At 30.6% G+C, this 21,668-nt stretch overlaps 3 protein-coding genes across 3 annotated transcripts; 1 reads left to right on the forward strand and 2 right to left on the reverse strand.

Moving 5' to 3' along the window:
* Window positions 1-4,593: 4,593 nt before the first annotated feature.
* Window positions 4,594-6,601, forward strand: LOC130969014 (phenylcoumaran benzylic ether reductase POP1-like). The gene is made up of 5 exons (XM_057894564.1): window positions 4,594-4,848; window positions 4,914-5,048; window positions 5,552-5,789; window positions 5,864-6,067; window positions 6,200-6,601. Exons 1-5 carry the CDS (start codon window positions 4,663-4,665, stop codon window positions 6,364-6,366), a joined length of 930 nt encoding a protein of 309 aa, XP_057750547.1. The 5' UTR covers window positions 4,594-4,662; the 3' UTR covers window positions 6,367-6,601.
* Window positions 6,602-7,386: 785 nt separating this feature from the next.
* Window positions 7,387-12,306, reverse strand: LOC130969062 (uncharacterized). Its single transcript, XM_057894635.1, has 11 exons — window positions 11,762-12,306; window positions 11,583-11,630; window positions 11,332-11,490; window positions 11,199-11,245; window positions 10,915-11,071; window positions 10,752-10,813; window positions 10,417-10,606; window positions 10,052-10,141; window positions 9,279-9,421; window positions 9,047-9,173; window positions 7,387-8,517 (listed from the first exon to the last, which is right to left on the reverse strand). Exons 1-11 carry the CDS (start codon window positions 12,239-12,241, stop codon window positions 7,525-7,527), a joined length of 2,496 nt encoding a protein of 831 aa, XP_057750618.1. The 5' UTR covers window positions 12,242-12,306; the 3' UTR covers window positions 7,387-7,524.
* A 952-nt stretch (window positions 12,307-13,258) lies between these two features.
* On the reverse strand, window positions 13,259-15,902 carry LOC130970418 (protein RER1A-like). Its single transcript, XM_057896501.1, has 4 exons — window positions 15,668-15,902; window positions 15,014-15,382; window positions 13,798-13,978; window positions 13,259-13,637 (listed from the first exon to the last, which is right to left on the reverse strand). Exons 2-4 carry the CDS (start codon window positions 15,367-15,369, stop codon window positions 13,584-13,586), a joined length of 591 nt encoding a protein of 196 aa, XP_057752484.1. The 5' UTR covers window positions 15,370-15,382; window positions 15,668-15,902; the 3' UTR covers window positions 13,259-13,583.
* Between the last annotated feature and the right edge of the window lie 5,766 nt (window positions 15,903-21,668).

The following is a 21,668-nucleotide window of genomic DNA, read 5'->3' on the forward strand; positions in this document are numbered from 1 at the left end:
ATTACTAATAACACAAAATATTAATTGTGTATGATGACTGTGTCACCGGACCGAGTTCGGATGGCTCAAACCATGGCACAGACCCGACCCAAAATAATGATTGGATATATTTTTGAGACTTTTACCCGCCTCTAAATCCAGTAAAATCACACCAAATTATTCCTTAATTAAACTTGATTTGGGGAGTAAGGCAAAAGTTTCTCCCACTACTTCGATTATTATTATTAAAAAATATCACACATGATCATCTAAGGTCACTCATAAGCAATGACCAAATCTCATCTATAAACTATATAAATATTTTAACATTCAAATATTTTTTTATTTAATTTTATTCTAAATCTATTAAAATTCTCGCTAACTTAAATATCGAAATCTCTTATAAAAATCTTTATCATTATTCAAATGAAGACATAAAAAAAAATTACTGTTTCGATAAATAAATCAAAACCTTTACCCAAAATGTTTAAATCTCACGTCAAAATTCAAAATTATTATTCAGTTTCTAGTAATACTAAAAAACATAACATAAACATGTTAATTTTAAATTTTTATTAGACAAAACGACATATATATATATATATATATATATATATATATATATATATATATATATATATATATATATATATATATATATATATAATAAAGTATACATTAATTTTTTTAAATTTTTTATATTTTTAATTGCATAAAATATTTTAAATAATTTTGTTTATTAATAATTAATAGTACATGTTATTTTTAAATTTATTTCAATCATATCGATTAACAAAAAATAATCATATTTTAATGTGTTTAGATGTGTTAAAAAATATTTTTTTTTATTAAGACAATTGATCATAAAAAATACGTTTATACAACAAGTGTAAAACAAATGTTACAGGTAAATTATGTTGTGAAAAAAAGGCAACTTAACAAAATAAATGGAATCAGGGAGTTGGATGAGCCATGCGAATGACATTGATAAGAATGTGTATTTTATGTTGATATATTTTTTTTTTGGGTGAATACTCATATGTAATTATTTATATATAAAATTAATAGTTAAAATATGTTAAATAATAATTTAATTAAATATATTAAATTATTTAATAATTATTAATTAACAATTTTATATAAAAACAAATGTACATAAATTTTTATATTTATTTTTGTATAATTAATTACCCTGAATGATTTCAAAAGAAAGCCACCAAAAAATAAAGCAAATGGGACTATTCTTTTGTTCAAAATGCATCAAACTATAATGATAAGAATTGAATAGGTGACAATCAGTTAGATTATTAGTTTATTAATTCAATCGATGAGTCATTAGTTAAATTGATAAAATTAGGTTCTATGAATAAAAAATATAAAATAATAAAAAATTTAAAATACATATTTTAATTAATATTTTAAAAATAATTAAATTTTAACAAATTATATTTAACAAGTTATAATTCGATTATTATTAGATAAACATAAAAAATTTTAGTATTTTTGCATGATAAAGATTTTTTAATTTTATTTTTTATATTAAAATATTTTTATATTTATTATATTATTATTATATATTATATATATTTATTAAAAAATAATATTAATAAATATCATATAATTATAAAAAAAATTATATTATAATTAATAAAAATACTTGATATTTTTATTTATACATATTTAATAATATTTATATTAATAATTATAAATAATAAAAATATAATTTATTTAAATATAAGTAAATATAAAATTAAAATAATATAAAAAATTATTGTGCAATTTTATTATATAATTTACAATTAGCATATAAAATAACAAGGAATAACATAATTTAGTGATAAAGAGAGCATGTAGTATAAGAAGAATCTAGATTTAAACTACATCTTCATCAATTTAAAATTTTTTTTTAAACGATCTGGTTGGATTGGACTAATTTTTTATCGATTTTTATCAGTTTAACTAATTCTTACTAGTTTTTTTCCAAAAACAAACTTTAAACTGGATTTGATTGGTTAAAAATTCAATTTATCAATTTTTCAATCAAACTGGTCTGATCGATTTTTTACAACTATGCATCAAACATTACAATTGTTTAATATACCCCCTCCTTTCATTTCTACCGACCAAACTTATTCCTAGTCAAGGACGGACCTAGGCATTAGAGGAGGGAGACACTTGCCCCCACTAGGTTTAAGAAAAAAAATAACAATTCTATATAAATTAATATATTTGTTTTAATGTAATTTATTTTTGTCCCACAAAAATTCATAAAATTTTATTTTAAAATTTATGTTAAAAATATTTTTTTATTAAATTTAACGTATAATAATATTTATTTTTTTAAATTTAATTTAATATCAATATTAAAAATAAGTAAATAAATGAACTCAATAAAAAATTAATAAACAGTAATAATATAATTTTTTAAATTTAATCAACTCGTTAACTACCAAATTAAATCTTTATTTTTTAAATATAAGTAAAATTATCAATATTTTTTTGGTCTTAAAAAATTAGTTGAGATAAAAAAAGGTATTTATTTATTAATTAATATCTTTTATTTTAAAATGATATAATATTTTTTAATTTTATCTTTTAAATAATCTTACTTGTAAAAATTATTTTAGATTAAAAAGTATCTTATGTCATAAATATTATAAAAAAAAACTTTCTAATTCAACGTGAGGTAATTAATATTTGAAAATTATAATGAATAATAGAACAATTGTTTAAAAGCATGAAAGTTAATTTTGATATATTAAAATATATATTTTTTTACATAGTTATTTGATTATATTTATTCCTTTAGATAATTATTTACGTGATAAATATAAAAGATATTTTTAAATTACAATGTATAAATTTTTTAATCTAATAATATATCAAAATTAAATTAAAAATATATAAAAAATTAATTATTTCAAAAAGAAAGAGAGAAAAATAATTGTAAATTAAGGTTTTTTATTATTTGCTATAAACATATTTTTCATATATAGGTTTTTTTTATGGTATTTATATACAATTATAGTTTCAAATTATAAATGCTAGTGCATTAATAGGCGCTAACGTGCTAATTGATTCAGTCTTTTATTATTAAATGTATATAAAAATACATAAAAATAAAATTAGTTATGATGACAAATTATTTATAATTTAATTAAAATATTTTAAGTTTAAATTTTAGAAATAAAAACATATTTTTTATAAATTATATATAATAAATAGTATTTTAAGAATGAAAGTGTTCACTAACTCTTTTTAAATTTTATATCTCTATTATATTTTTAATATAATTAACAATGTTTAACGAAATTTATTTTAAGATATATTTTTGCTCTCACTCTTAAAATTTTCTGGATCAGTCAGTGTTCCTAGTACTCCATATGAAAAAATAATTAATTTTCTAAGAGCAAAGTTGAAAAAGAGATATGTGTAGACAGACAAGCACCTACTCCAATGTCTCACAAAAAGAAATTGTTATGATATCTTTTGAAGGCACTACTATTATATTATTGATTTATTTCCTAAATTTGCGCATTCTAACTTTTATTGATAAACATTATAAAATTCATCTTAAGCGATTTAATCATATAAAAACAAAACAGATAGAACAATTTTTTTTTTGGTGACTAGGAGGATAATTTATTTGGAATATAAACAAGTGATAAAAATAAAAAATTCTAAAATATTATACATAAAATGATAAAAACAAAATTTACGTGGATTGCACATCTATTTATATTATATAAGAATTGATGTCAATATATAATAGAATAAATCTACATCATATTATTTTTTGTATTTGTTCTACGTCAGTAATTTTGCATATATAGTAATTTTACAATATAAAAAATATTAGATTGTTATATAGTATTAATATACTATTTATTATCAACTATTATAAAATTAAATTAATTGATATACCACTAAATAAAATTTTAAATTTCTTAATTAATTAAATTTAATAAATATTTATTTTTAAATTGAATTAAAAATAATAGTTACGTAATTATTATCTAAATTAAAATTGTTTTTTTTTGTATTTTTTTGTCAAATAATTATATTTAATCATATACGAATTACCAAATGAATATTTTGTACAATATTTTTTACAAATTAATTTTAAAATTTAGCATTAATTTATATATTATCTAATCTATTGCTAAAAAAATACAACATTTTAAATATATATACTATATAGTCTAATTAATTTATCTCGCTATACATTGCCCATATCTTAATCTAATTCTAACTAATTTTTGCAATTTTTTATTTATTTAATTAGTTTAACTATGACTATATCAACCATGCATAAACAAACTAGTACGTAATAAAAAATAACTTTATTTCACAATTTGCACTCATATTATCTTAAGTGAAATTATACAAATTAAGTCTAATTTATTTTGCCATCAGACTTATATTATAACAAACATTTTCAACTTTTTACATTAAGAAAGAGGTAATGTCCAATTTAACTTCTAAATTTATCAGTATTTATCAATATTTGAAAATGAATAAATTAATTCCTGAATTATAAATAATAAATCTCGTTTGTTCTTAATTAAGTATTAAAATGTTAGTTGAGGCTCTATAAAAGAACCCCTCTTCTATTCACTCTTTGGACAAACCAAACTATATAACATTCAATTCAGTTTGACTTTAATTATTGCGTTGTTGATAATGGCTGCCGCAGACACCAAGATTCTCTTCATCGGAGGCACCGGTTACATCGGAAAGTTCATCGTGGAAGCGAGTATCAATGCCGGCCACCCAACTTTTCTCTTGGTCCGAGAGTCAAGTCTTTCCAATCCAGAAAAGGCACCACTCATTCACAAGTTCAACAACTTGGGTGCCCAACTTGTTTTTGTAAGTTTATTTTTTCATTTTTCACTCTTTCACTACTTATATTAATTTTCTGAGTTTGGGAACAGGGAGATGTATATGATCATGAGAGTTTGGTTAAAGCCATGAAGCAGGTGGATGTGGTGATTTCTACTATTGGAACCATGGAAGTAGCTAATCAAGATAAGATCATTGCTGCAATCAAAGAAGCAGGAAATATTAAGGTAAATTACAAGCATATTCAAATTTCTTGTACATTTTTCTTGATGCCTTACAGAAATAACTTCAAGTGAAATGATTACATATAATTGATGAGGCAACAAAAGAATATGATAGATTATTCACATAATGATAGGTCAAGCTTGTCCCTATAGAGTATGATATAGAACAAATGACCATTTGTACCTATGAGAAATGAAAACGTTGACATATGTATCCACACTAAATTAAAACTAAACTTGTACTCGTGCAAGATGTCCTATGTGTGACAAAAGTGCCCTGTCTTTGGAGGGTTGGAGTGCCACATAGGGTACTTTTGTCACACGGAGGGAATCTTGTGTGGGTACAAGTTTAGTTTCAATCTAGTGTAGATACATATGTCAGTGTTTTCATCTTTTATAGATACAAATAGTCATTTATTCATATGGAATATCATCTTCTAATTTGATCATTAACATGATGGAAGCTTGTGTATCAAGAAAAACTTATCATGAGCTTGTTTTAGCAGAGATTCTTTCCTTCAGAGTTTGGAAATGATGTAGACCGTGTTCAAGCTGTAGGGCCGGCAAAGAGCGCATATGCCGCGAAATCCCAAATTCGCAGAGCTGTCGAAGCTGCCGGAATTCCTCACACCTTGGTGGTGTGCAACTTCTTTGCCGGCTACTTCCTACCACGTTTGTCACAACTTGAAGCCACAACTCCACCAAGAGATAAAGTTGTTATCTTAGGAGATGGAAATGTCAAATGTAAGATTAAGATCACATTTTTTTGCATCAAGACCAAGAAATATATCTAAAAACATTTTGGTTTGATTATATAGGTGTTTTCAATAAGGAAGAAGATATTGGTACTTATACTATCAAAGCTGTGAACGACCCAAGAACGTTGAACAAGATCTTGTATATAAGACCCCCAAAGAACATAGTATCCTTCAATGAATTGGTATCTCTCTGGGAGAAGAAGATTAATAAGACACTAGAACGGATTTATGTTCCGGAAGATCAAGTCCTGAAGCAAATTGAAGGTAGAATTTGTTATTATTATTTTTCCTCTGCTTCTACCAATTGTATTACAATCTTGTGAAATTTTCATGACACCAAGATTTGAGGGTAAGTTGTTGAAGAGTTCTAAATTGGGTTGTTTGCTGTTGTTGCAGATTCTCCTTTCCCAATAAGTATAGAATTGTCAATTTGTCACACAGTATATGTGAAAGGAGGTCATACTAGCTATGAAATTGACCCACAAGTTGGAGTAGAAGCTTCAGCACTATATCCTGAAGTCAATTACACTACCGAGGATGAGTTCCTTAACCAGTTTATTTAACATGATTATGTTACTTGGAACTCAATAGTTTCAATGTTCACTTTGGTCTTTTTCTATAGATTTTGTGTTTTAAGAATACTGTAATATCATTACCAGTATTCAGTAATGTTGCACTTGTTTCTGTAAGAGAAGAAGGAGATGTTGAGTTATCAAACATCTCATTATAGAAAACTTGTGTTCTGAGATTAAAGTGTGGATGTCCTACTAATTAATGGAGCATGATGATTTTTCTTAATATGCTTTCACCGCTTTCACTAATAGCTAGTAAGTGGGTTAGATAATTCATGATACATGTTTCCACTAATACCTAATTAGTGGGTTAGTGTTTAGATTCAATTCTCATCTATAAATGGATGCTAGCTTCAGCACAACAATAATAAGAATCATAAGGGGACTAGTCACTTATTACGTAATGCTAGATCATGTTTAATTCTCGTGTCTAATTTTTATGTAATACAAAATCTATTCTCTTAAAAAAAATATTATTCATATATCCATATATCAAACACTCTTGACACTAAAAGTATTATAAAGAAAGCAGAATTATGTCATAAATTAACAAGTATTATATTTTGTTAATATCATCAATATTCAACTCTTCTATTCTTATATAAATTTGTACATTTATTTATCTACTTCCATCATATTTTTCACAACAGTTTGAAATTATTTTAGTCGTTTAAATTACATCAAATATCTTTATAAGCTTTCAGAAAGGCCAAAACCATGTCACGACTGTGACATAGATGTCATATTCAATATTCACATATTTTATTTTATTCTTTATCCAAGAGAAAATATTATGCCAGTTCAAATTGCTAATAAATCTGTTCGTAATCAAGATTTTAAATTCTTAGCAGTACGTTTAGGCAGTCATAAATTGCCCTAGCAGCAGCACTAAAAAATTGATGGTCCTTACATTACAACCCGCTTTAAAGCTGACCATAAATAATAACTCTATTAGGCATTAGCTGCTATTTATGATAGTATTAAATTAAATCAAAATTGGCTTTCAAGAAGGGCAGGAAAGAAAAAATGTTCTACTCGATAAACATTAATACCTATTGCACATTCCACAACAGCAACTAAAAGACAAACAATGTGAAGATCGTAACAAAACTGAGACACGAGTCAAGAAATTGCATTTCAACCAATTTTTCATTTATTCCCCTTTCTTCCCTTCTTGGCAGGGGCCTTTGCAGATCCCTTACCCTTTGGAGCCTTGCCCTTCGTCTTGGAACCCCCTTTTCCTCCCTTTCCCATTCCACGTTTCCTAGCATCCTTCTTCATTCTCCGATCAACAAGGACTTTTCCTTTCCCAGTCTTAACTTGAACACCTTTCTTTGCAACTACATACTCTTTTTGAGGTCTCTTCGGAACAGCCTTCTTATATAGTTTATCGATTTGTTTCATCTTTGAACGATCAGATATCTCTGTCTGGTCCGATATTGCATTGGCCTTCTTCCGTACCTTCTCGAGCTTCCTCATTGCAACACGTTTCTTTCGAGCTTTGGCCTCCGCAACCTTCTTTGCAGGCCGAGCATCAATTTCTTTAAACTGTGCTCTCATTGCAGCAATTTCCTCTTTGGTGATAGGCTTTATTGGTTGCCGGTGTCTCCTTTCCTCATCTAGAAACCACTTAGGCAATCCCTCATCATCAAACATATACTTATTATATGCATCATCCAGTATTTCCTCCCGCTTCTTTTTCCTAAGCATCTTCTTAGCATAAGCCAATATCTCAGCTTTGGTTTCAACATCTTCCTCTGATTCATCAGAAGATGAATCATCACTTGAATCAGTAGCTGGTGCGGGAACTATCTCAAAATCCTCCTTTTTCTTGGATGGTTGGGATTGTGGGGGATCTTTGGTCACAGAAGCCTTTGTTTTGTTTTCTTTATTTTTTTTTGTTAAGGGCACACTCTCTTTAGGCCCATCTATATCCATTTCATCTTCACTATCATTTTTACCGAAGTCCCCCTCCTCTACAGCTTCAGCAAATAAGTCCTGACTAAACCATTTATTTTTTATTTCCTCTTGGGTGGGCTCTGCCCCATCATTGAGTGGAACCACCAAAGGATTTGCTTCTTGATCACCCTGATCTTCATCGGAATCATATTTGGACTGAACAATATCATCATCCTCACCATCCTGCACAGTAAAATGCATAAAATTTCCTTTTGCAACCCACAATAAATATGCACCCTTCCATGGGTCTATACATGTTCTACATGACAAGCATACCAGTCCTTAACAGTTACTTGAGAGAAAGCAAGCAAATGCAACATATCAACAGGAGAACAGAACATGAAAATTATATTGCCAGTAGTATGGAGGATACGTTTGGATCAAAGGAAGGGAGAGGACAAAGGGAAGCAATGAAAAGAAGGGATCAAATGATTATTTTTGTTCCCTCCAGTTTAAGTAATCATATCATAATCCTCAGAGTCTTCATTTCCCTTTATAGAACTCTTAAACAAGGTTGAAATCTTGAAGAGTTGAAAGTGTAAACCAAGGGGATAAAAATAATAGAAACTATATGAAAGAGGGATAAAACATGGAATGATAGAAAAATCTAAAGTAGGGGACACATGCGCACATGGGCAGAGAGAAACAAGTCTCCAAAGGAAGTCTAAGGAATACGCATAATAATGAAAAATGAAAGATCCACTGTCAATACCTCCAGAAGTTGGGACTCTACATCGGCAGATTTCTTACTACGCTTCCACTGCTTTGTGCTCCCTCCCTTTTTTACCACAAACCGCTCGTAAGCTTGTTCAAGTAGATCATCCATTTGTTCATCATATCTGATATCAATTTATGTTCTTCGTTAAATATAATTACAAACCAGCAACAAGAACATAAGGGTTAGCATAATGTTAAGATCCCCACATAAAGAACCTGTCAATCACCTTTTACGTTCTTCATCAGAATCTTCTGTGTCGCCAGAAGAATGCTCCGCACCTCCATGAGTTGCTTCATCTTCACTGTCTTCTGCTTCATCCTCAGCCCCTTCATATTCAGTGGTATCAACAGCTACAAGATCCTTCTTACCCTGAAACCCCATGACAACAGATTAATAAAATCAATCCCTACTGGAAAAACTTCTCTAACCTAAAGATTATTTGCAATTGAAGCATATACCATTCAGATATGGCTACACAAAATATACAAAATCAAAACAACATAAAAAATATCCAGTCCCAAAGGTAAGACTATTTAGATTTCTCATGGAGATCAAAATCATGATTCCTGTGCACATGTCCTTTTGGATTTTGATGTACTCACTAAGGGTGTGTGTGGTTGGGGGAATTATAAATAATTCCTAGGAATTTTAAGTTGGGAATATTATATTTTCATGTTTGATTCAAAACTTGAAAAGCTATTCCTAAGTACTTTGATTCCAGAGAATCTAAATACCATCATTTCAATTCCCACCTTCCCCTTGGGTATATTTGATTCCCATGGGAATGGAATCTGAGTAACAAAATAATACTTAAACCACACACACCCTAAGTGTTGGTGTAAACCTCCTCATTATAAAGGGGAAAAAAAAAATCAATTCTCAGGAGCATATCAACCCTATTTTCCAGAGAATTTAGAGGGGAAAGAAATGCAATTCAACAGGTTTTAGATCCTTTTCTGAACTGAAAATCCAAAAGAAACAAAAATGATGAAGTCAAACCTTCATAGATGAAAGAGAAAACAACTCTTGATCAACATAACCATCTTCTATTGCATCCATTTGCATCCCTGTTGCCTTTCGTGCCTTGTCCTACAAATTAACAATTAAAGTAATAAATACGTATGATCTCATCCACTTGTAAAAGGAACTAAGAAGTAATAATGAAATTTAGAATGCCATGATATATAGAATATTAATACAATGAATAAGGTTTTATCCTATTATTTTGACCAGATATCATATTCAAGGACGTTATATAATTCAGTATTATGATCTGCAAAAAATATGTCAATACTGATGTTGAATAGATCCTAAAACTAGGTTCCAGTCTAAAATTAGTCAATAGTAACAGAGACACTAGATACCTTGGCTCTTCTTTTTGAAAGGAGCTTCTTTTCACGTTTCTTTTTGCGATCCATTGTATAAGTCAGCTCCTCCATTTCATTGAGTATTCTATCATCTTCATCCACCTCAGGAACATTCTTGGCTTCTGCTTTGGTAGTGGGATCAGGCTTTTCAGTGGGTGCAAGAGCTTTTCTAATGTGAATTCGCCACCTAAATGTAACCAACAGATGGAACACCGATCACACAACAGAAAGAATTGCAAATATATTGAGGATTCAGCATTGTTAAAATATGTATGCATAGTCGCCAATGGGAAAGTGTATGTCAAAATCAGAGACTTGGGCCAAGCAGTTACTTTAGAAGATGCTTGAAGTCTTGCTTCCCCAAAACCCTCAAATCATCGCACAGAGATTTCACCTGACAAGAAATGACACACAATGGATTTAAACTAAAATGATCATTGTTCAAGTATCCACTAATAACTATGAAACTAACAACCAAAAATTATACACAAGTACCTCTTCAGTTGTTAATTCATGATCCATGATTGGTTTATCAGCTGGATCGGTAAAGGTTATGCAAGTGACTGAACCAAGAATATCGAGAGGAGAATCCGACCAAATGAATTTAGCAGCTGATGACTCCTTCCTTAAAGTTGAGAGTCCATCTTCATAACTGTAAACAAAAAGAAATTATCACTCAGCAACAGCATACCATGTATTTGAACCACAAGACAGCTACATCAATGGTTTTCCAAGCACAATAAAATAGCATTTAGCAATAACAAATATGCAGTATTTACCCATCACGATGCCTCTTTTGCTTATTTTCTCTAAGTACATCCACCACCTGCATTAACAATTCACCAAACGTGAGTAAAACACACCCTAGCATCGCCAATCCAGCCCAACCTTCCCGAAAATAAACTGTTTTACCTTAGCCTGTGGTTCAACGGACCCCTGAAAGAGATGCTTCACATCGAGAAGCCGTGGATCAATCTTAGCAGGTGCCTTGTACTTCAACCCCAAAACAAAAATCTCAGCAGACTCGGAACGACTAGCAGGTGGCTTTTCCACCTGAACCTTCTCAAACAACTGCAATCACACCAGCAAAGAAAAACCCCCAAATACAATTCTCAGTTTCTAACCCAACCACGCACAAAATAACAAACGAAATCATCACTCACCTGCTTCAAGCAAAATAGCACCGAACTATAATCCTGAGACCTAAAAACCTAACACACCAAAAATTAAAACCAAAATCAGACATAAGAAAGAAATAGCCAATAACTATTAAGTAACAAATAATTTCGTTCTTAATTTTGAATTCGATTCTTCGCATATGAGATTGATAATTAGATATTACCTTGGTGACGAAAGTGCCCTTGGGTGCCAAGAACTGAGTTGCGAGCTTAACGGCATCGATGACAAGGGCATTCTGGGACATGGCTTCCTGCGCCCAAGCGCCTCCGATATTTGGAGAACCGTCGTGGAGTATGACGTCGAATGCGGTGCAACCGTAGTCGGTCATGAGCTTCTTGACGCGGCTCTTACACTCGGGCCTGGTGATATCCTCCTGGATGGCGATGGCGCCACGGATGGGGGCGATTGGCGCAAGGTCGACGCCGATGACGAGGTGGCCAACGGGGACGTGCTTGACGGCGACCTGCATCCATCCTCCGGGGGCGGCGCAGAGGTCGAGGACGGCGGAGGCAGATTCGAGGAAGTTGTACTTGGAGTTGAGTTGGATCAACTTCCATGAAGCACGGGAACGGTAACCGTGGTCTTTTGCTAAGTGGTAATACTGATCCAAACGGTGCTTCCCCTTGGCTTTCGCTTTCCCCATTGTTGCTGCTTCACTGAGCTTCCAAGGGTTTTGGTTAGGGTTTTGGGATCGCCCAGAAGGAAATGCCAAAGGGGCTCAGCGGTTCTTCTTCAAGTTCAAGTAAGCTATACAATTCAAGTTCGGGTCGGTTTTTTCAAACCCGTTTTCTTGGGCGTTTCTCTGTATTGGGCCTGTGCAAGAGTTTAACGGGCTCTAAGAGATCTATGTTCCGATAGGATCTTTTACATTTGAAGAAAAATAATAACCGACCAAAATCTGGCAACCATAATGAAAGAAAGACCCGAAAAAATTAAAAAAGGAACTAAAATATAATTCAGTAATGCCATTTTTCTGATATAAAAAAACGTAGTGTTACTCTTACAGTATGTAGGATTAAGAATGTCAAACCTTGCGATGAATTGGGCATGGTTATTTTAAGCCAATGAATGTTAACAATTTAAGTAGATCCTCTCAATTAAAATCTACACTTGATATAACCAAATGGATTTCCAATTAGTAGATCGGTTGTCTTAAATTATGGCTTGTCAAAGTAATTTGATTCAATTTACAGTATTCGAGTTCGGCTGAACGAGAATATTTGACTATTTTGTTACCTTCAAAGAGGAGGGTACGCGATGAACCTAAAATTTTGAACATCTTTTGTCTTGGTCCAATATGGTACCTATAACATTTTTTGGTGGTCACTGTTGTGTTGAAAGTTCGAGTCTGAAATTGAGAGCAAAATAAAGTCTTATTGGAATAAAAAGTATAACCACTATTAGTTTTTGTTGCATTATCAAATATTTAAATCTTTTTTTTTTTGGTCAGAAATATTTAAATCTTGATAGCACGACAGTTTCATCTGGACACATGATGATATCAATTTGAAGCCAATGAATCGTCACCTACGTGCCGTGCCTAAACAGCTCAAAAGGAAGTCCTCTATCAAATGATGGAGCAGTGCCAAACATAGAATTAATATACCATGTTCCATAGGCTCAAAAATGTTATTTTGAAAAAGTGCTGGAGGAATCCATCTCCCTTCAAATGAATGAAATTATAATAAAAGATAACACGTGGGAAAATATTACAGCATCACAATACAATACTAGATTTTGCAACAAAATCTAAAACTGAACCAAATATTGATGCATATCAACAATGTTGTTCACTGCCAGCATTAGCATGTCTTCTGTTTTTCATAAAACGGGTTGGACACAAATAATATTTCTGTAACTGCAGATTGGCATCCATAATACTGACTACAAATTCCGCAAGATAAAGGAGAAAAAATAACTATCCTGAATGTTCACAAAACCTAACTTTGAGATCTGTATTCTTCAAATCGTGACATGACAAAGCTTCAGTCTGCACGACTGCCACTGCTACTAGCAGAAGATCTCTTCCCAGTGTACTTCTGTAAAAATATCAAACAAAAATAGAACATATTATTATCTCTCAGGAAAACTGATTACTGATACAAAATAGAGCAATTATGCTTCAGCTGAACTTACTGTTAGAGCAAACAATAATCACAAAAAGGTATACTATGAAAGGCAATACGAGCATCAAATTACCTGTTTTCCAATGTTAAATGGAATATATTTGTACTTTATCATGTGTGCAATTTGACGCCTCATTGTAAGGACAAAGAGAACAATCCAGTAACAGAGCAATATAGGCCAGAAGACAGGAACATCAAATACAGAAAAGAAAGTCATCACAAATGCTATGCAAAAAGCCTTAGTGAAAGAATACCTGCAGTCAAATTCAAATAACAAATCATCAATCTCATCCATCAAAACAGATTCAATCAAACTATTCCGATACATAAACAGTACAGTTTAGCTAGTCAATTGTGCAAATTACATTATTTGTTGAACAAATATAGCACAACACTTCAATGAAACCAGGATCTTTCAGGAAAACTAAGCTAAAAAGATCAACTCATTCCACCAAAGTCAATATAGTGATTATCAAATAGGATGCCATTCCAGTGATGCCTCTTATTCTCCATTTAAAAACAGGTTTCCATAAAAGCAGTTTCCATAGTGGTTTTGAGACCAGATATCCATAGTACATTAATAAGAACAGCCCACTATAAACTTCAGTGGGTTGGATTCTTAAAAACTAAAAGTTTGTGTATTGCATCGAATTTAACATGAAAATGACCAGAAAATTAACACAAATAGCTCACCAGTCCAAAAGTTATAGATAAATAAAACTTGAGAAATGACAAATTGGCAATTTGAACTAATTACAAGTATGAAATTTACTAATTTAGAGAGAAAAATTATAATATTGGGACAATAAATTAACACAATGATCTTTATTAGACTTGATAAACCAACATAATGGAACTATACGATCCATAAGAATATTATAGCACATGTATGTCCAGAAGTTTTCAATATCCTGATACATCATCAACATAAAAAATTATACATGAATAAATGTTTCTTTTCTCCTTTTTGATAAATATGGATAATTAAAATAGGATGCAAATAAATGCCAGTGGTCATAACTCAACTTAATTATTGAATGGTTAGCAGGCAGTTGCATCTACACGCACATGCGAGATGATCATATGGAAATGCAAATATGCAAAAATGACAAAAAGTTACCAAAAACAAGGTGCAGCTCACAATAAGAAAAGTGCCCAATAAGAGATATAGAATCAGCAAAACAAAAATGTACTCCCAAATTCAATTAACGTTTAGCAATGATGACAACAAAGTTATATGCAAATTAGCATACTATCAATGAAACAGCAGCAAAACCCCTAAAGTTTACCAAAACTTAAACTCGGGAAGCCGTCGAATGAACGGTTTGAACTCGTCGGAACCCTTAGTGGGAAGCAAAGGTCCATCAGCATTAGGCTCCAGCTCAGGATCAACCAAAGGGGACAAGAACCCAATCAAGAGGTTCAGCAAGTAAATTCCAAGCCCATAAGACACAATGTAAAATCCCTGGACATAAAAAACCCTCAAGACATAAATCGACACGATTGCCAAAGTCCCAATCCACCTATAGGTGGCGTGAGGCGTAGATTTATCCAGGTAATACTGGAACATCTTTGAGAATTCCTGCCACCATTGGTTCACGGGTGCAGCAGCAGCAGAGGCACTGCTGCCTACAGTTCCTTCCATCCAATTCACAAACCTAAACACACAGAAAGAAAAACCAATTGAATCCATTCATTCACACATTGCGCATCAAAAAAGATATAAAAAAACAAAATAATTCACAATAAATTCGAAATTAAGCAGCGAAATAACGGATTTTAGATCATCTAATGTTCAATCTAATACAAGAATGAGGAATTAATCGAGATCTAGGGTTATGGCGAGAGAACGGGAAACCCTAAGATTGTTGAAAAAATGGAATTGAAGAGAGATATTACTGTGGAAAACAAGAAATGAATTGAAGAGAAGAATAGGAGCTGACCTTAGAGGACGAGGGTTTTGGGAGGCTTCGGTGGGAACGAAGATGATTTCAATTGAGAGAAACCGAAGAGTTAGCAGATCTGCAAGGAACGGAAGATGCGAATTTGGCGTTTATTCTCTATTTTTTTTTTTCTTTTCTTCTTTTTTATTCTTTCTTTCTTTTTTACTTTTCTGTGTCGTTTTATGTGTTTTACTTCGTTCGTTCGTTGGGCACTTGGGCGTGAGATTGAGTTGCGCGTTGAGACTTGAACGGCAGATCTCTCCTCTGTCGTTTGACTGTGATGGGGAATGGACTATATAGACTATAGTGTGTTTGCTAACTTACTATTTCAGTATTTCCTTTCCAAGGGGGTATGGCACGTGATGTGAGATGTAATTGTGCTGTAATCTTTGGGACAATTCTGTCAAATCAAATTATGGCAAAGTCTTTTTTCTTTAGTCAATTCTTTGGTGTCTTTTGTTTGGTGTCTAATTTTTACTTAAATTATTTTTTATAGTAATTCTAAAATATTTAAAATTTTTTAACTTTTATACTTTTAAATTTAAAATTAATTATTTTATCTATTTTAATAAGAGGTAATACTTTTTAAGCACCATAACAAACATCTCTTTCTTTTTATTAGAGAGAGCAGACTTTACTAATGCTAATTTAGTTGTGTTGTAGTCAAATTGATCGTGTATATAGAAGTTGAATTTATGTTAGGTTTTTTTTAAATAAATAAAATAAGAGAAAGTATACAGAAACTATAAAGCACGAATATAGTTGTTGTGTTTGTATGTCGGACACATTTTGAATACAACACTCATCAATATTCGTTTGACATGTGTGTCTGCTGTGTCCAACTATGTCTTAATAAAAAAAAAAAAAAAATTTAGACACACTTAAACATATCTAAATACTATCAAGTAAACCTTATTCTTAATATGTATTCTTCAACTGAATTTAGAAATAATATATATTATTATTTATTAAAACAAAATATTTTATATACTTTTATATAGTTAAAAGAAGATATTAAAACAGTTAAAAAATTATTTTATATTTTAATATCAATAAAATGTCAAAAATTTATTATGATTTATCTAAAATACACTTTATATTTTTTATATATATCGTGTCCCCCATATCTTATAAGATTTTAAAATTTGTGTGCCCATGTGTCACGTGTTGTGTCGTATCCCGTGTATGGTAGATGGAAAACAATGACTTGAATAAATAATGTGAACAATGATTTAAAATTGGAAGGTCAATTATAATTAAGAATAAAGTATCGTTTTTATCCTCAACGTTTTGGGTAAATCCTATTTGTGTTCTTAATGTTTAAATTGTCCTATTTGCATCTTTAACGTTTGCAAAGTGATTCAATATTATCCTGCCGTCAATTACACATCATGAGCGCTTTAGTTTGAATTTTAAAAATCTCTTCTTGAGGTTAGAATACAAATGTCTGAGATAGAATCGATAATCTACTCTGAAAAATAGCTCATCAAATGTTGAAACTAATTCCTACAACATTTACATAATTCACTTTTCTAGGAACATAATTGAATCTTAACACAAATAGTGGGTATACTATTAAAATCGAACACATCCAAATGAGACCTAATTGAGAATGAATGCATCAAAGTGAGAATAATTGAAAAATATAATCTGATTTGTCAGTATAATTGATAGTAGGATAACATTGAATCACTTTTATAAACATTAAAGATACAAATAGGACGATTTAAACGTTAGGGACACAAATAAGACTTACCCCAAACGTTGGAGACAAAAAATGATACTTTACTCTATAATTAAAATTCAAATTTTTAAATTAAGTATCTAATTATGAAATTTTTAAAATTTAAAAAATTAGGATTTGCAATTTAAGCTATTCCCACTAAAGACGGTTACTCCTAATACCTTTGTTTCCTTCCCGTCTCCGGTATTCCCTCTCGCCGTCGCAGCCTCACCTGTGCTGTTGCAACCACCGCCCCACGGCAGAAAGTTCTTACGCTCGCATTATCTCCCACCGACGCTGCCGTGGTCTCCCACACACGCCACCGCCACCTCAAATTGTGCCCCTTATTTTTCCGTATGCCGGTCCCTCTCTTCCCGGCGCCCTGGAACCTCCAACAAGAATCCCAGCCACCACTGTAGCAGATTCCGTTGACGCACGACCTATTCTAATTGCAATGCGTCAAGACAAAGCTATAACCAACCAAGCTGGCAAGTATGCCCGCTGCTTGATCCTTAGCCTCTTCGCGCATAGTCTATTCTCATGTTCTTGCAAACCCAAAGCATTGTCTTCAATGGTCATAACCTTTGCACTTGCGGCGCTGTTCCACATCGTTCTCTACTGGCTTCTTGTATTTTGTTCGTTCTTTTGTTGGTTCTTGTGTTCATTCATCTTTTTCTTCTCCTATTTCAATTGTCAGTTTAGGATGGTCATTTTAGTAGGTATGCAGAAAGTTATTTTAATTCTTATGTGAATGATTATTTTAATTGAATTGGTTTAATTATATATAATTAAAATATATTGGATGTTGAATTCATTAGGTATGCAGATAATTATTTTTCTTTAAATGGATGGTTGTTTTTACTAAGGATGAGTGATACTGGTGACGACGTGTAACAAGCCAAACTGCGACGATGAAATGAAATAATTATTGATGAAGGTGGGGTGGCAGGCGGTTGGGAAAGAAGAGGGTATTGGAGTGAAATATTTTGGTAAATTAGGGTTTGGGATTGTTATTTTTTTTGTATAAGTAAGTGAATTTTTGTACGTTAAATTACACAGTTGGTCCCTATACTTTTAGTAAAATTACAAATTAGTCCCTACACTTTAAAAGTTTGTAATTGGGTCCCTAAAGAGAATTATTTGCAATTTAGTCCTTACCGTTCAAAAAGTGTTGATTTAACAGAATATTCTCAACATATGTTGAGAATATATGCTGAGAATATTCTGTTAAATCAAACATTTTTTGAACGGTGAGAACTAAATTATAAATTTTTATTTCTTTAGGGACTCAATTACAAACTTTTAAAGTGTAGGGACCAATTTGTAATTTCACTGAAAGTGTAAGGACAAACGGTGTAATTTAACCATTTTTTTATGAGGAGTGCTAGGGGCTAGCAACTTTTGTGTTTTATAACCATCAATTGGCCATCAACAATGTTTTTAATGGTGTGAGATTATATCTAATGGTGGGAGATTACTCATTTTTCTTTTGATGGTTAAATGATGACCATAAAACACAAAAGTTGCCGCCCTCTAGACTTTCTCCTTTTTTTTTTTATTTAGGTAATTTGTGGAGTATTTTTTTATTTTTTACATATATTAGGCTAAATCTATAGTCCATTGTTCACATTGTTTAAATTTCTTATTGTCTTCCCGACGGAGTTAAATATATAAATATTAAATTTACACTTATAGATATGTATGAGTAAATTTATGTTTATATACTTCATTATATATCTCGTTTTCAACGAAGACGAGATTGTTATGAATGTATCTCGTTTTTTCCATAGATAAAACATGTTAAAAATTTTTAGTAATGTATCTAATCGGTAGATAGAATAAAATAGTGTGATCTTTTTTATCGTACTCATTCTTACTAAAGATGAGATACATGATTTAAAATTTGTTTTTTTAATATTTTATTTAATATAATGTACTAATACAAATTAAACTTCTTAAAACATAAATAAAACATGAAAGAGGACATAGAAGATAATGCAACATAAGAAGAACAAATCTCTTCACAATAATAACATACTAAAACATGGAATTACGGGTCCTTTGCAGATGCATCCAGTCATCTCTCAACATGTGTGACCCACCTGCCTATACAAGCCACAATGATTTTTCTGATGCTTAGGTCCATCTCATTTCTTATTGTCTTCCTTTACATAGCTGGGTTAGGTCGCAACTTTATACCATATCATTTTGGTCATAACTTCTTATTCACAATCGGCGATCAGTCCATTTCGTACATCTTAAACACAGTTTCCTTTTAATATACAGGGTCAACATATTTATTCCACTCAATACTAGTTGTTGCACATGTTGTATTTGCATGGCGACATAAAAAATACAACGACCGAAACATGCAATAGTTACATGCCTGAGAGTTCAGTCGAACATAATGCGATATCTGGCTCCATCCTTCTAGCGACTCAAGCTCCTTTATACTGAACATCTATGATCGTTTGTTATAATGTGTCATCTTCGATAGATCTTTTTTATTCTTCTCGACTGCTGCAAGGAGATGCTGTGAAAATTGTTGGCCACTTGCAAGTTGTGCTTGTGTCTCACGACCTTTTCGTATCCACAGCTATTGTAATTTTTCGTAAGTGGATCAGACAATAATAGCAACTGACAAATTTTTAGTATCCCTCAAAACAGTGTTACTTAAAATTATTAGTGATTATATAACGAATGACATTAAAATAGAGTTAAGTACTAATTCGATATTTAGAAGATTTAGACACTCACAAAAAAATTCTAAAAAATGTTATGGATACAATTTTTTAAAAATTTTAAAAACGTATTCCTAATTTCAACAAAGCCAATTTTTAATGAATATAATATTAAAGTGACTATTGAAATTGGATTATTTGACAAACTTTAAAGATAAATTACTTATATAATATTTTGTATTAATTTAATCAATGTCTAATTTTAATGACAAAATCAATAATTTATCTTAAAAGTTAACCAAATTATTCAATTTTGATAATCATCTTAGTATTATATTCATTAAAAATAGACTCCAACAAAATAATAGACATGCTAAATTAATGAATTTTTTATTTTTTGGCCTGCGCCTGAATTTTTTTATACTAAATTAATAATTAATTCTATTAAAATATGGGGGCATCTAGTGTACAGATGCATTTGTAAAGATTTTTGTCTTTTATGGTTATTTGTTGATTTTAAAAGCGTATCACTAAAAGTGTTACTTAAAGAGAAAGTGTTACCCTTAATCGTTAACTTGGCTCTGATACCAATTTTTACAATGTAATTTCTATTAACTCTTCGTAAATTTTTAAAATGTAATTTCTTTTTATTAATTCTTCGTATTTTGCTTTTATAATTTGTTTAGATTTGGTTGGTGGTACTTTATAATTTGCAGTTTCATAATCAAAAGTATTGACCATTTCTACTATTACTAATTCTAATTTCATTTTTATAGTTTTTCAATCTTGTTTTAGTTTATAATATTCTTTTTTGCATGGATTATTGTATATAAAATCTTTTATCTGTTTGTCCTTTTCTTTAATATAATTTTTCAAATCCTCAAAAACGTCTTTTATTTCTACACTTTCTGTTGTTTCTAAATATCTTTTTAATTTTTCAACTTCGTTTTCCATTTTTTCTTTCAACAATTTTAATTCTTTTAAGTCATAATATGGTTTTCCAGTCATTTATAAATTTTTTAAGTTTAGCTCCAACTTGTTTATATTTGTTCTTATTTCTATCCTTTTTATTATAAGGCCATTAATTTCGAACTGAAGATTATTTAATTCTCTTTTATACTCCTTTATTTTACTTTTTAATTTTTTCGCCCTTTTTCTTTTTATTTTGTTTTCTGGTTTTTCAATCTTTGTAAACTTCATTATTTATCTTAGAATTTCTGCAAATTCTATCATCGATTCATCACTATTTTCTAGAGATTATATTATTTTTTCTAACTCTTCAACTTCTCCTTTCAATTTGTCATAGATTATTTTTAGAGCTTTAAATGCTCTTTGATTTATTTTCGAAAACTGTAAATAATTCAACCGATTTTCTCTTTCAAAGAGCTCTTGTTTCTTGTCTTGATAGGTTACATATATTTTTTCTTTATTTATTGTCATAACTTAGTGTTTAGGGTTTCATTTAATTTTTCGACCTTTTTTGTTAATTCTTTTATTTCAGAATTTTCTTCTTTAGTCTTTAACTTAGATAAACTTAAAGGGCTATTAATTTTGGATTCTCTTATTTGAAAATTCGATGAAACTAATTTTCCTGATG

This window comes from Arachis stenosperma, chromosome 3 (assembly GCF_014773155.1).
Source record: "Arachis stenosperma cultivar V10309 chromosome 3, arast.V10309.gnm1.PFL2, whole genome shotgun sequence".
Taxonomy (NCBI): Eukaryota; Viridiplantae; Streptophyta; class Magnoliopsida; order Fabales; family Fabaceae; genus Arachis; species Arachis stenosperma.